At 37.3% G+C, this 15,197-nt stretch overlaps 1 protein-coding gene across 6 annotated transcripts in view; it reads left to right on the forward strand.

Moving 5' to 3' along the window:
- CFAP20DC (CFAP20 domain containing) overlaps positions 1 to 15,197 on the forward strand; it is a gene marked incomplete at both ends in the record, with an annotated part of 188,525 nt that overhangs the window by 110,171 nt on the left and 63,157 nt on the right. For 5 of the 6 annotated variants that reach the window (XM_084248259.1, XM_084248260.1, XM_084248261.1 and 2 more), the window contains one exon: positions 3,267 to 3,638. The exons of the other annotated variant lie outside the window; for it this stretch is intronic. In XM_084248259.1, coding sequence (XP_084104385.1) covers positions 3,267 to 3,638 — 372 coding nt within the window. The remainder of the gene's footprint in view (positions 1 to 3,266; positions 3,639 to 15,197) is intronic. 6 annotated transcript variants of the gene reach the window in all.

Here is a 15,197-nt window from a genome sequence, read left to right on the forward strand (position 1 = left end):
TGGAAATGAGTAAGTAGAGTATCTTTTCGTCACAGAAATTCTACTGCCAATTGTATATGACAATTATGGGAAGTCAAGCTGGATTTTTTTTTTTTTAAGTTGGAGAAGAGATAGCCAGAATGAATTTTTAAAACTCTATCCTAGCTGTATCAATGCCTTTTTAGAACTAAAAATGGAGGATGATCTCTACTTACCTTCTGTAGATGAAACTAAGCTTTTTTATCTCTGTGAAACAAAAATTTCAGGAGTCATCACTCCATCCCCTAGTAATTTAGAACATGAAACATTTTTCAGGTCTCTGGCACTTTTTCCAGTTTTCTGCTCCATTGTTCTTCAATGGTATGAACATCCTCAGGATTCCCAGACTTATAGTGAAGGTGAGCTCACTCAGAAAAGGGCACACATATAGCAACATACTTGTTGCCCGAAGCCTGCAACTGAGACCACGTAGTACAGTTGAAAGGGCAAAACTATTCTTACCCTTCTTACTTTTTCACTTGGGACATAAAATAGGCCCATGGATTGATACCAAATCACCTTCACTCTCTCTGGTCTCTGAATATAAGTTTCACCATCTTTTTTTTTTTTTTTTTGGATAACATAAAAAGAAGGGAAATGTGTTTTAATCAGATTCAAAAAAGGATTAGACATTTTGGATGATCAGTATCACCATCATTTTTAAAGAAAGATATTTATTAGAAGGTCAAGCCAACATAGACAAAAATACAGCCCCAAATGAATACATGAAGAATGTTCATAGAAAATGTTCATAGGCAAGCTGTTTCTTAGGAGAGATTCTAAGACCAGGTTCCCGAGCACAGCTATCTGCTAATCCCACCGACTTTGCACAAAAGGGAAAATCATAACACCACAAGATTAGGACTCTCAGACTCTATATAAGAGGTTTTCAAAGTCCCTGAGTACAGTGTACTCTGCCTTCTGGAGACTTCTCAGATCAGCCTAGCCTCTCCATCATCACCACCATTGCCTTAACTCAGCCATCTGAGGATCTCTAATAACACTATAATGGTCTCCTAAGGCCTCCCTTTCTCCAGTCACCACAATCACACCAGATACCCCACACACAATATCCACACAAACTCACACCTTTGTCTTCTCTTCTGTGCCATGCTGGCATTCCTCTGCTTCTGGCCACTCAGTGACTCCTCATTGCCTCAGGGACAAATCCCTGAACAGCAGGGACTATGTTCTGATCTACCATTATGTGCTCCTAGAATCTGTAGCCCTGGAGCTATAGCTACGCCCAGGCATGATGAAGATAGGAAGTGGCAGAACAATGATAGACACACAGGCAGTTTGACCCCTTCCGATTAAAAATTTTAATTAATTCCTCCGTGTGCTGTGTCCAACCTAGAACAGGCTTTCTCACATTTACACACACTTCACTTCTTTGAAAGGGAGTTCTACCTTATGTAGTGATCGGTACATTGAGTGTGTACGATGGCGAGAAATGCAGGAAGAAATCGAACAGTTCAAAGTTTAAAAATACCCAACTTTGCATGTTTGGTTCTGTGTAGCTATATATAAAAGGATGGGGGAATAGCTTCCTGAAACTGATTATAAAATATACATCATCAGATATCAAATGACTTTAAAATTTACTTTGTTTTTATTGATTTTTTTCTATTGTAAGTTTATCATTTTAACATCCATTTATTTATTACATGTTAAGTAGAGGAGACAAATTGAAAAAGTGTGCAAGCAACACTTTAAATTTATTACTTGATAGCAGAAAAATCTAACAACTGAAATAGATTTCTCATTTTCATTATTTACCCCCATGGCCATTGATTTTATGTAATTCCTTCTTCTTTGGGTTTTAAAATTTTAAACTTTTGCTTGCTTACAGACAATCACAGAAAAATGTACTTGTAAAGTTCTAGCTTTGACTTTCAGCTTTTCAAGAAATTATAGTTAATGAGAGTCATATCTTATCAAAAAATACTTTCTATAATTGAAATTCTCATATAAGAAAAATAGTTTACCAAGCATATCCTGCTATCTATTGCTCATGAAGAATAAAACTGTCCTATAATAATATCAGGCAAAAATACTTTATAGGCCCAATTTTTTTTTAAGACTGAAGAAAGTTATCTTTTATTGAGAGATACATGAAGAAGAGGAGCAGGTTTTGGGGGGCATGGAATAGGGATTTCATTTTGACACACTAAAATTATATATATATAATGAAATATATATTTTATATAATAGAATAATATATATAATATATAATAATAGAATGGAATAATATATTATAATAATATAATAATATGTTATAATAATATAATATATAATAATAATGTAATAATATATATTATGTATATATAATGAAGAGCCATTGTTTTACATCCTTGATAATGTTTTGACAATATCGGATTTCCCCTTTCAGGTGTAGTCACCTTGCTCCTCCACCACTAAAGCACTCAACTTCCTCCACCCTTGTCCACTGTGCTCTCTTCCCACTTTTTTCCTCTCCCTCCACCTCCCCCTCTAAAAGCTATAGAACTGTCATCAGCTTTCAAGGGTTAGTTTTAAAGTTTGTCCTTGACCCTCTCTTTGGTTTCTCTATATTCTACATTTTAGCGACACTATCAGGTATTTATCTTTTACCTTCTGGCTTATTTCACTTCGCATACTCCATTTCAGCCCCATTCATCTTGCTGTAATGACATGAGTTTATCTTTTTTGATCACTAAGTAGTATTCCATTGTGTATATATACCACATCTTGGTCCTGTCATCTGTTTTGGGTCACTTATGTTGTTTCCATATCTTGGGTATTGTAAATAGCGCTGCAGTAAACATGGGGGTGCAGGTTTCCTTGTTTTTAGAGTAGCATAACCTGCTCACATAAGTTAAGTGCCATAAGTTCCTGTTCTTTCTCTTCCCAAGGAGTTAGTTTATCAGGAAATGAGGTAATAATTCTTAGATGTATTAAGTAATTTCCTATAGATCCTCTTCTTTAGACACTCTTTGGAATTAATATAGTGACTATTTTCTTGATTGTTCTCGTTACTCTGGTAAAAAATTGTGCCTTTCCCAGACCAGAGGCAGACTTAGCAGGGCATTGTAGCAAATGATTTATATTTATTTACCTTGCTGCTTTTAGTTATATTTCATTGCAAAATAAGTAATATACATATGCTTTTTCTTTAATTCATAGAATATATACACTTACTAAGAATTTGTCAATTTATTCACCACAAATTTCAACTCAAAATGATTTTCACTTTGTTCTCCATGTAGGGTAACCACAGTGTCCAGGGTTCTCCAGTTTCAACAAGTAGTCCTTCAGGGTTAACTCAGTTAACATTAGAGAGCAAGCTGGGAGAGGCTTCAAGGTGGACAAGCAAAGGATATCTAAAAAGTGCCCACTCAGAAGCAGGAGCATCAGAAAGCCAGAATTCCTTGGCAAAGCAGATAGATAGTAAAGACTTTCAAACGAGTTTGGTGCCTACACCATGCCTTTCTCCCCCTGGAAGAAGAAGTGACTCCACCCAGAAAACTCCAGATCCTATTACCAAAGCAAAGAACCTACCAGCCCAGCAAGTGCCAGTAAACAAAGGCTCCCTAAAGGAAATCTCAGGGGAAAAGTTGAAATTGATTCCCGAAGTGTCTGTAAGTGGTTTCACCGTGGTTTACATATGCAGGCAGCACAGCCTGCTGTGTTCTGTTCTGTTCAAATGGCACACATTTTAGCAGTGTCTGTTTTTCATCATTTGGGTGATCAGTAATGTATTTTCTTTCCTAGTCATAGCAGCTGTTAAGAGTACATTGCACATCCCAACAATAATAGAACGCCTCTTGTTTTTAATGAGAAAGATAATTATCATATTAGTTATTTTTTATTTCCCAGTTACTTCTCATAATTTTAGTTATCACGGTCTGCAAATCATAAATGAAGATCTTATTTTTGAGCCAAAAGCTTGCCAGTAAAATTGACAGCTTTTCAATAACAATGTACATTAGGAACCATAAAAATATCATTATTCTATTCACTTTCCGGTCTCTTTGCAGCAGTTCCCCAAATAATAAATGATATGAGTGAAGGTTAACAGTAAAGCGGTGTCATTGAATAAATCCCTAGGCTAGTTTGGTGGCTATATTCATGTCCATCAGATTGATGGACATTCTGTGTTAGTTCTTTTCTTCCTTCACTTCCCCCATAGCTGCACTTAGAAACTAGAGACTATGCAGAACAAATGACATATATTCCATTTTCTTCAAACATCAAAGATTTTCTGTATTTGTCATGTCCTAACTATTCACTGTATGTTACAATGTTAAGCTTTGGTTCAATTATGTTCTGAGCAATTTAGGATGGGTTAATTATTACTTAGCACCAGTTATAGACATATATTGTATATACCAATATCAACAACACAGAAATAGGTAATATTACTTAAACATTTCCCATGTGCTAGTCGCTGTGCTAAGCCTTTTTCCATAAACTATTTCATTTAATCCTCACAAACAAAAACCCTGAGAAAGTATCACGATCCCCATTTTTCAGACAAGGTAACTGAGGTTCAGAACAGTTATACAATTCGTTCAAGTACAAGAGCACTTTAGTTAAGGAATCACAACTCAAACAGTTTGTCTGAGTGGGTAGCGCCATGCTGAGCTGCATAAACAAGTCTTAGAAAAGTGATGGCCTCGCCTCAAGAAACACCCAAAGATAAGACTGAAGTGTGTTTTCCTCATTATATCTCATATTTGTGTGCGTGTGCACATACGTAAGAAAATAGTAAATCTCTTAATCTAATGAAAATTATGTTCAGTATGGTGATTAAGGAAGAAAGCAGGCACTATTTTCCACATTTTTCACTTTGAAAATATTTCTAATACAAATGTTCCACCTGACTGTATTTTTCCCCTTTGGCTGTGCTACTAATTGGAATACAACTAATTAACTGACCATCCAGATTTATTCTAAAACGCAGCTTCAGTTGATAAGTCAATACTGGGCTGCCAATAACAGAACCAGAGCAGGTCTTTGAGACGCTTCTATTCAGTTTTACCTAAATTCTTTGCCACCACTTTCTCTTGTAAAAATCTGTCACCCTATATTTCCCCCCAAAAAATGGTTCTTTTCAATCTTTTTTTTTTAAAGATTTATTTATTTATTTATACAAGCACTGGGTACAGTGAGAAGCACGGGAGGGTGAGAGAATTTACCAGAGCCAGAGCGGGGAGCAGAGCAGGCAGAAGGACCGAAGTACACTGCTGAGGGGAGCAGCGGGCGGCAGGAGAAGTCTGCACTCCATGTGGGACCCTCCTCTGGTAGCCGGGGAGCAACAGGGGATCGGGGATCGAACCGGCGCTGCAGAGGCTGCGGGCAGCTTCGCAACCTTTCGCTCAACCACTGCGCCACTGTGAAGGCCCTCTTTTCAATCTTTTTATTTGTCTGTAGAAATAAAACCAGAGCATGAAAATAAACTTGGTAACTTCAGTCACAAATGGGCTTTATGTACTTGGCCACTCAGCAGAGTACACTGCCTGAGAAACCGTGCTCTCTGACAACACCAGGGAATAACAAAACAGGAAAGGGACCGACGTTTGGAGAGAGGGGGACCCTTCCTCACCCATTCTCTTCATCTAAGAGGTTTTTAGGATAAAACAGTTCCTAGAAACCATTTTGATTATTTTAGGAGAACCTTTGGGCAGCCTCTCACTGCAGATTACATAACACCAGCCTGACATACTGTCTCTTCTTCTGCACAGGGTCCCTCTGAGATATTACTATTCCATTTTACAGCTAAAGAGACTGACAGAGCAATCCCTTCAAAGGGATAAAAGGGAGAAGGAGCTTAATCTCTGATGAGGGGATAAAGGCACAGAGGCATGGCTTCCCATTTGTGCAGAGAGGTTTGACCTCAGTGTCAAAATTTGATTTCTAACAACCCACAGAATCACTGCAATATGCCTCACGATTGCGAATGTGATCATCTCAGTTTAATAGGGTAGAAAATTATTGAAGGCAAAGGCAGTTTGCCTCATTTCAAAGTGAATCTACAATGGGAATAGAGTGTTTTCCAGAGACACCATTTGAAAAGGAAATTCATGTCACAGCAAAAGGGATCTTGCAAAGGGTCATAGCAAAACGGATCTCCACTTGATGTTTGAAGTTAAGTATCTGAACACAAATTTCCTCAGATGAGTGTGTGTGCTTATTAACTCCACAAAGGGATTTTTCTCTAGGTCCTAGAAACCTATAGGGGTGACTTAAGTAACCACTGAGTTTCAGTTCACACAGCATAGAATTCAGCCTTTTTTAGATCATTTTCATCACTCCAAAAAGAAACTCCAAATCCATTAATAGTCACTCCCCTTCCCTCTATACCTCCCCCTGCCCGAAACTCCTGGTGATCATTAATCTACTTTTTTTTTTTTTTTTTTGTCTCAGATTTGCCTATCCTGGACCTTAGATACAAGTGTAATCACACAATGTGTGATCTTTGGGGTCTGACTTCTTTCACTTAGCATAGTGTTTTCAAAGTTCATCCATGTTGTAGCATTTCATTTTCATGCCTGAATAATCATCCACATTATGGATTTGGCATATTTGTTCATTCATTTATCATTTGATAAACTCTTGGTTGTTTCCATTCACTACTATGAGTGATGCTGCTGTTAACTTTCACAAGCAAGTCCTCATGTGGTCAAATGTTTTGTGGAAAACTGCCCAGCTGTTTCCAAAGTGTCTGTACCATTTTACATTCCTACCAGTAAGGTAGGAATCTATTAGGTATTGGGAGAGGAGGGACAGGGAGGGCGGGGTGTCTAGTTTCTTTACAACCTAGTCAGGACTTGTTATTGTCTGTCTTTTTTTATATGAGCCATACAGTATGTGGGGAGTGGTATCTGCGGTTGGGTTTGCATTTCTCAGTGACTAAAGTGCCTTGCATCTTTTCGTGTGTTTGTTAGCCATTTCAAGCTCCTTTGGAGAAATGCTTATTCAAATCCCGTGCATATTTTTTTTTAAAGATTTATTTATTTATTTATACAAGAACTGGGTACAGGCCAGATGTGCGGGAGGGTGAGAGGATTCACCAGAGACAGAGTGAGGAACAGAACAGGCAGACTACAGAAATGCACTGCTGAGGGGAGCAGTGGGCGAGACAGGAGAGGTCTGCTGCGCCATGTGGGACCCTCGCCGGCTGGCCGGGATTGAACCGGCACTGCAGAGGCTGCAAACAGCTTCACAGCGCTGCACTCAACCACCTGCGCCACCAGGGGAGGCCCCCATGCCTATTTTTAAGAGGATTATTTATCTTTTCATTGTTCAGTTGTAAAAGATTGGATACTAGTCTCTTGTGAGGTAGATGATATGCAAATACCCCCTCTTATTACCTAAGTTGTCTTTTCATTTTTTTTTGATGGTATCTATTGAAGCATGAAAGTTTCTAATTTTGATGAAGCCCAGTTTATCTATTTTTTCCTCTGTTGCTCATGCTTTTGGTATTACATTGCCTAATCTGAGGTCACAAAGATTTACTGTTTTCTTCCAAGAGTTTCATAGTGCTAGCTCTTAAACTTAGTTCCATGTTGAGTTAATGTTTGTATATGTAGGAAAGTAGAGATTCAACTGTGATTTTTGCATGTGGCTATCCAGATATGCCAGCATCACTTGGTTGAAAGATTGTTCTTTCCCCATTGAATTGTCTTGTCACCCTTTATGAAAGTCAGTTGGCCATACATTATATAAGGGTTTGTTTCTGGACACTTAATTCTATTCTCTTTATCTATATGTCTCACTTTATGCAGTGCCACACTGATTTGATTAGTATAGGTCTTGTCCATTTGTTTGTTTTTTTTACATTTTAAAAGGACAGGTTTAGGAGGAAAAAGAGAGAGAAAAAGCAGTACCTGCATAGTCATGGGCAGCCAGGAGTGCTGCTGATTATTACAGTTTTATCATCAGTTTTGAAATCTGGAAGTGTGAGTGCTCCCATTGTTTCCTTCCTCTTTTGATTGTTTTTATAATGCTGAGTCCCTTGCATTTCCATTGAACTTGAGGATCATCTTGTCAGCTTCTGCAAAAAAAAAAAAAAAAAAAAGGCAAGATTTTTATTTTGATTGCATTGTATTAAATCTATTTCAATTTGGAAAATACTATCATTTTAATAATATTATACATTGCAATCTATGGCATATCTTTCCATTTATTTGTGTCTTTAATTTCTTTCAGCAGTGGTTTATAGTTTCTTTAGTATAAAAATCTTTGCTGCTTTTGCTAAATTTATTCCTAAGTATTTTATTCTTTGTGATGCTATTGTGAATGGATTTGTTTTCCTAATTTCATTTTTGCTTGTTCATTGTCAATATATAGAAATACAATTGATTTTTTATATTGATTTTGTATCTTGCAACCTTGCTGAACATTTATTAGTGTTTTTGTGAATTCCTTAGAATGTTCTTTTTACAAGATCATGTCATGTGATTCAAGACATATCTACTTCTTACCAACTAGATGTTTTCTATTTCTTTTTCTTACCTAATTTCCTCCATAAATGGATTAATTTGAAAGGAAAACTTTTCTTTCAGGATACTTAAATTTTTAATTACTTATTATTTTTTTTTTAAATTGTTAGCTTTTTTTTTTTTTTTTAATAGAGGCATGTTTTATTTATTTATTTGTTTGTTTGTTTTGTTTATACATGCACTGGGTACAGTCAGAAGTGCGGGAGGGTGAGAGAATTCACCAGAGCCAGAGCAGGGAGCAGAGCAGGCAGAAGGACCGAAGTACACTGCTGAGGGGAGCAGCGGGTGGGCGGCAGGAGAGGTCTGCGTGCCATGTGGGACCCTCCTCTGGTGGCCGGGAGCAGCCAGGGATTGAACCGGCGCTGCAGAGGCCGCGGGCAGCTTCGCAACCCAGCGCTCAACCACTGCGCCACCGGGGAGGCCCAATTACTTATTATTAACCCCAGTATGAATTCTAGCACATGATAAACTCATTTAGGCCTAGGATTCTATTCATATGATTCATAGAAAATGTAATTGATACAAGAAGAAAATTTTGAGAATTTTCCTGGGACTGAAAGTCCATGTGATATTAACATGAGCACAAGTGGGAAACTGCCTTTACTGATTAGCAATCATGGTACTTATATGTAGAACACTAACATGCATGTGAGTTTCTACCACCTAAGCTGGGTTTCTAAAGTGATAAGATATAGAGCTATTCTGCTTCTATTTCTGAATAAGAACAGCTTCTCTTCTATTGAGCACCTGTCAAGCCAGTTACTCTCCCAGATACTAGTGATACATTGGACAGATAAGACCCCTCTCTTTGAAGGCTTCTATCTATTGGGAGACACGGGCAATGAACAAATAAGGACATAAAGTGATTATAAACTATGATAAAGACATGTGAAGGGAAAAAGCAGGGTGATTCTATAGAGTGGCAGGATAAGGTATAATGGTAGGTTCTGTAAGTATTATCTGACTGAGTAGATGACATCTGAACTGTTACTTTAAGGTTAAGATGAAGCCAATCATGCGAAGAACATTGGAGTGTTTCAGGCATCAGGAATAGTAGGTGCAAAGCTAAAATGGGCACTTTTGTTCTCAAAAGTAGGCCCAGACAGCTTTCACCTGTAGTTAAGGGGAATTTAGAGGAGGACAAGGTCATAGAAGTTGACAGGGCTGGGCCTCCCCAGTGGCGCAGCGGTTGAGTGCTGGGCTGCAAAGCTGCCGGCAAGGGTCCCACATGGCGCGACAGACCTCTCCTGCCGCGCCCGCTGCTCCCCTCAGCAGTGTATTTCGTCAGTCTGCCTGTTCTGTTCCCCGCTCTGGCTCTGGTGAATCCCCCCCCCCCCCGCGCTTCTGACTGTACCCAGTGCTTATATAAATAAATAAATAAATCTTTTTTTTTAAAAAAAAAAAAAGAAGTTGACAGGTCTCAGATCGTGTAAGTTCAGGAAAGCCATGGAAAAGAAGGTGATGTTTATTCCAAATAATGCAAAGACCTGCCAGTGCTAGTCTTTAGCAAGGCACTGACATTTACATTCAAAAAGTTTCCTGTAGTTGTGTCAAAAGTGGAGGCAACAAGACAAGAATGGAAACAGGGAAAGCATTTAAGCCATTACTCTGATAGATGAGAGTGGAGATGAAATCGCAGGTTTCTAGAATATTTGGAGGTAGAACAAACAGGGTATGGGGAAGAGGCAACAAGTTGACTCCACGGTGACTCAGATTTGGAACTTGAGCAACCAGGTAGATAGTGATATCATTTACTGGGTAGCAGAAGATTTCTGGTGCATCTGAGCTATAATCTTAGCCACCAAAGTATTGCAATTGGGAATCTTAAGTGTACATTCCATTGAAACTCAGCTCTTGCAAAGTGTCAACACGAAGTGACTTTATGGTAAAGGGAAACTAAAAGCTCTTAAGAAAGTATAGGAGCGGGCCTCTACCGTGGCGCAGTGAGTTGAGCACAGTGCTGTGAAGCTGTCCGCAGCCTCTGCAGCACAGGTTTGATTCCTGGCCAGCCAGGGAGAAACCCACATGGTGCAGCAGACCTCTCCTGTAGCACCCGCTGCTCCCCTCAGCAGTGTATTTTGGTCCATCTGCCTGTTTTGTTCCCCACTCTGTCTCTGGTGAATCCTCTCACCCTCCCATGCCTCTGGCTTGTAGCCCAGTTCTTGTATAAAAATAAATAAATCTTTAAAAAAAAAAAAAGAAGAAAGTACAGAACACTTTCCAATCCCCTGCTGGAGAAAGGTACTAGTAATTCTTAAGGAACACTTACTGAAATTGATTTGCAAACTGCTTGGTAACTTCTTTCTTGAAATGTTTTATTCATATTATAATAGAGCTCTTTATTGTTAAGTTCAAATATTTTTAATTAAGAAAGAAGTAGAGCCCTCTGGGTAATATTGCAACTAGGTAGATAGCTGGTAATTAAACTTTTCCACATGTATAATTGCATTCAAATAATATTGGATGAATTATTTTAAACCTAAAAATGTCATTATGTGCATCTTTAGACAAACAAACAAAAGATGTGTGTAACAGACTTTGTGGCTCCAGAAAAAGTTTGAGCTTTTTGAAGAATGGTTATTTTCAGAGGAAAAACAAAATATGCTACCAGCTAGTTACACATTCAGGTATTCTCTTTAGGAAAAAATACCCATGACTTTTTATAGGAAAATATTGTAAAATGTATCACATAAAACTTTTGAGTTTAATTTTCACATTTCCATTTTTGAAAATAAAGACCAAATTATGGAAGGACACTTTGAAAGATATTTCAGGCCATAGTATAATGTGAGAATTTTTATCCTTTAATTGTCAAACCATTTCCTTTGGCTAATATAAATGGATTAGTTTCATTGCCTTCTTGATGAACTTTAGCCCAGTTAGGGCATGACTAGCATCATAATTTTTTTAGAAATAAAAGTTTACTCTTCTATGCAGTTTGTGTCCTACAAACTTAGAGAAAAATGAATGTCTAAATTATTTCAGAATTTTTAAAACATTGTTCCACTGCATAAAATTCTGCATTTTCTAGGGTATATAATAGTCTTTGTTCAAAAGGATGCCATCTGTCTCTCTTTGAAGTTGCCACTCAAGTATGCCATTTGCAGCTGTCTTTCCAATAATGCCCCATTGTTTGAAGAATTCTGAAATGTCTTCTGACCCCTAATTTGCTTCAGCTACAACAATATTGATTGCATTGTTTAAAAACACCTGTTTGGGAGTCAGGTTGCCCTGTGTATTGTACATATGTTCATCACCCTGGCCCAACAGTATAGATTCACCTAGGGGTGATTCTGTCATTTTTGGTTGTTTCTACCACAGGTGTCCACTGACATCATGTTGCCCTGGACCACCTGATGTTACAGCCTTCCCCTTCACCACCCTCAGGCACTTCCCCAATAGGGTCCTATGACAAGTCTGTCTATGTTTTCATTCTTCAAAACAAGAAGTCAACAGCAGGGGACCTTATGGTTCATATACCAAGGCAAGTCACACAGATCTGGACTTGAGTCCTGGCTTTGTTTCTTGCAAATGTGCCCTTAAACATATTTCTTAACCTTGTTTGAGCCTCAGTTACTTCATATGTAAACTTGGAGAAAATAATATTTATTCTGTAGGGTTGATGTGATTATTAAATGAGATAATCCGTGTGGCACACTTTGCTCATAATCCAGCAGGATAATTTCTTTTACCTAATTCTGAGTAATTAGAAATATAAACCAGTATGCCTGGAATTCTAAAGCAAATGAAACATTTTCAAATTTAATAAAATTCCAGAAACTAATTATTGGTACTGTTCAATATGTGATAGCCATGTGTGCTTCTTGTCTTCTGTTTATAGTTTATCGAGTGTTAACATAAGAATGAATTAATGGATTACTTCTGCCAGGTTTACATGTTAGGTTATTTTCAGTTAAACTTCAGAGAGAAAAATTATTAGAAGCAGGGTGAGGTCCCTCTCCAGTTATTCTCAGAGACCATCCATTATGTTCACATGCAGAGGCCTATATAGCTTCATGGTTGATGGGATAGACTTGGATAAGACTAGTAGCATTTCATACACCAGAGGAAAACCACAGACATGCCTACCAATTAACAACCTTTACAAAAGAGTCTGATATTTCTTGTTTTGTCAAAACTGCATCCTTTCTTTTTCTCTGAAAAAGCAAGGTCTCTTATCTCAGTTTTACTTCTCAGTGTCTGCTGTATTGCTAAAGCTGCAGAATTTGTGCTACCAAGAAAAGTATTTGAATTAGGCATAGGAATTTCCCAGGTGAAACTTGCTTCTAGCCCCCACCTTCTTTTTGAATATCTTTCAATCCAAACTCTATGCTGATGCAACAGAGCGGCTTGGTCCTTTTACTTTCTCTGTCTCTAGTGTCTGTAATTTCCTGTTGATCAAGGCAAAGTGATCTAGCTAAAAGTATATTAAAAATAAAATTTGGGTGATGATACAGAATTACAGAAGTTAAGAGAACATTTTCGTATCTCCATTTCTGAGCAGTTAGATGTGCAACCAATGTGCCAGCTACTCATATGAAGAGGAACAATTTCAAATCTCAAAAGTTTCAGAAATTGAATATAGACTATAAAAATTAAGGGACTATCAGAATTATAAATCCATGAAATTACATTGTTTTTTTAGCCGATATATCGTAACATTTCACTGTCAATTCTCCAAATTCTAATGCTAAGGTGAGCATCCTCTTAGCCAAATATTTAAGAAACCGCTTCTTAAAAGTTTTAATTTTCCTAGTTTTGAATAGAAGCAAATCATACTTGCCATTTTCCTACTTTTGTAAGAGGCTCTAGGCTGACAATATTTCCTAGACACAGTGGGTTCTGAGGTCTTTGATTAAGAAGCTTGTTTGTGTCTTTAAGGATTGAGGGTGCTTGCCGTGTGTCAGGCCTTCTACAAGGTGCTTTATGCTCAATCTCCAGTTGCCATCCTTCCTCACAAGAGGCCTTACCTTTTATTCTTGTTTCACAGACCAGGACGTAAAGAGACTAAGCTTGTTCACAACTAATAAGTGACAAAATAAAGTGTCAAACAGAGGAGTTAGGGCTAGAAAAGCTAGTGCACCTTCCACCACCACCACAGAACCACCCCAATCCCAATGAAAGGCACTGAAGAAATTCTGTGATTACTTGATAACTTAAATTCTATTGCCACTTTAATCTTTGGAGTATTTTAATGGGCAGAAACGTACATATGTTGGTATATCTGTCATATACTACAACCAAATTGTTTTTTATTCTAGAACAGTTCAAACTTAGTTATCTTGTCACTCCAGAAACATCAGTTGTCTTCTGTTTACATGTGTGTAAGCAGCTTCAGTACTTGTTTACTTCCTAGTTCTTTTTCAAACTACCATTTATTAAATGGCTAGATATGTTTGTCCCATGTACAAGACTATACTCACCTTGTAGATGTTCTATCCCTGCATATAATAAAATACCTGTTTAATTTGGTTTTATTAGATTCCTTCTAGTTATGGAAATACCCTGAACTCAGAAGATAGTTGGTGGAATATTATTGTTTTTCAACTCACTTTAAGGTTGGTAAGAGTTAAGCTGTATTTATCAGAGAATTCTTTCTGAAAATTGACAAAGCAAAATGCATGGAAGTGTGTTTCTATTCAGGTCATAGATTAAAAGGTTATTCTACATGTATACTTGTGTATATGATTATATATATGTATATGTATACATGTCTATTAATACATATGTATATACATATATACATATGTGTAGATGTATGTATATATCAATATGTAATTGATATTGTTTTAATATCTCTTGTGTTTCCCCCTCCCAAAAAAAAAAAAACCAAGAGAAAGACACATATATGATACAAAGTTCTCTCTCTGCAAGGAATTTTGCCACTATTGTGTTTAATTACCCAAGAATTCTCTACCTGAAACACTCTTAAAGGATTAGTATGCCTAGATATTGACTTGTGGATGAGCCAGAGTTGTAAAGTGTCTCCAGGTCACATGTTAGAAATGCTTGTGACAGATATTTCAGAGGCAGCATTGGGTCTAGATACACTCTGATACACATGACTGTTGTTGAAATAAACACAATTCAGATTCTGAACAGTTGATTCTTTTAGCCTTACTCCTGATTTATGTTGTTTAAGTTGACATAACATCCATTAAATTTAGTAAATTTTTACAGGTTGTACTGAGCTTGGTCTTTAAGTTTTGATTTACCTCTTTGCATGGTGAAGACACATGCTGAAAGCTACCATAAATTGGGAATGAGTTATGTGCTCAAATATGTGTCTCTTACAGCACTCTCCTCTCTTCATTCTTATTGTTAGTTGACCTTGTGTCCCCAATGGATCAGGGCAAAATCTCAAGTGGAATGTGTAGCTCAGGAATTTGAAACAAGTCTTAAAAGAATACTACTTGGGGGACACTAATCTACTATCAGCTATTTAAAATGTAAATGTAGAATGTAAATGCTGTCTGCAAATAGCAATAAAGAAGAAATTAATCTTCAATTAAAATGCTAGTTAAAGTTTAAAATTGGTTTTGGAAAATGGACTTCTACTTTTCTTGCTGTCATGTTGCGTTTCAAAAAAAACTTCCTATTTATAACTTCAAGACTCTTAATAAAAAATACAAATTTGAAACTACCAATGATACTGACTCCCCAGCCACATTTACACAATGCCAAGGGTTGGTG

The sequence above is a fragment of the Talpa europaea genome (genome assembly GCF_964194135.1).
Source record: "Talpa europaea genome assembly, chromosome: 11".
NCBI classification, from domain to species: Eukaryota; Metazoa; Chordata; class Mammalia; order Eulipotyphla; family Talpidae; genus Talpa; species Talpa europaea.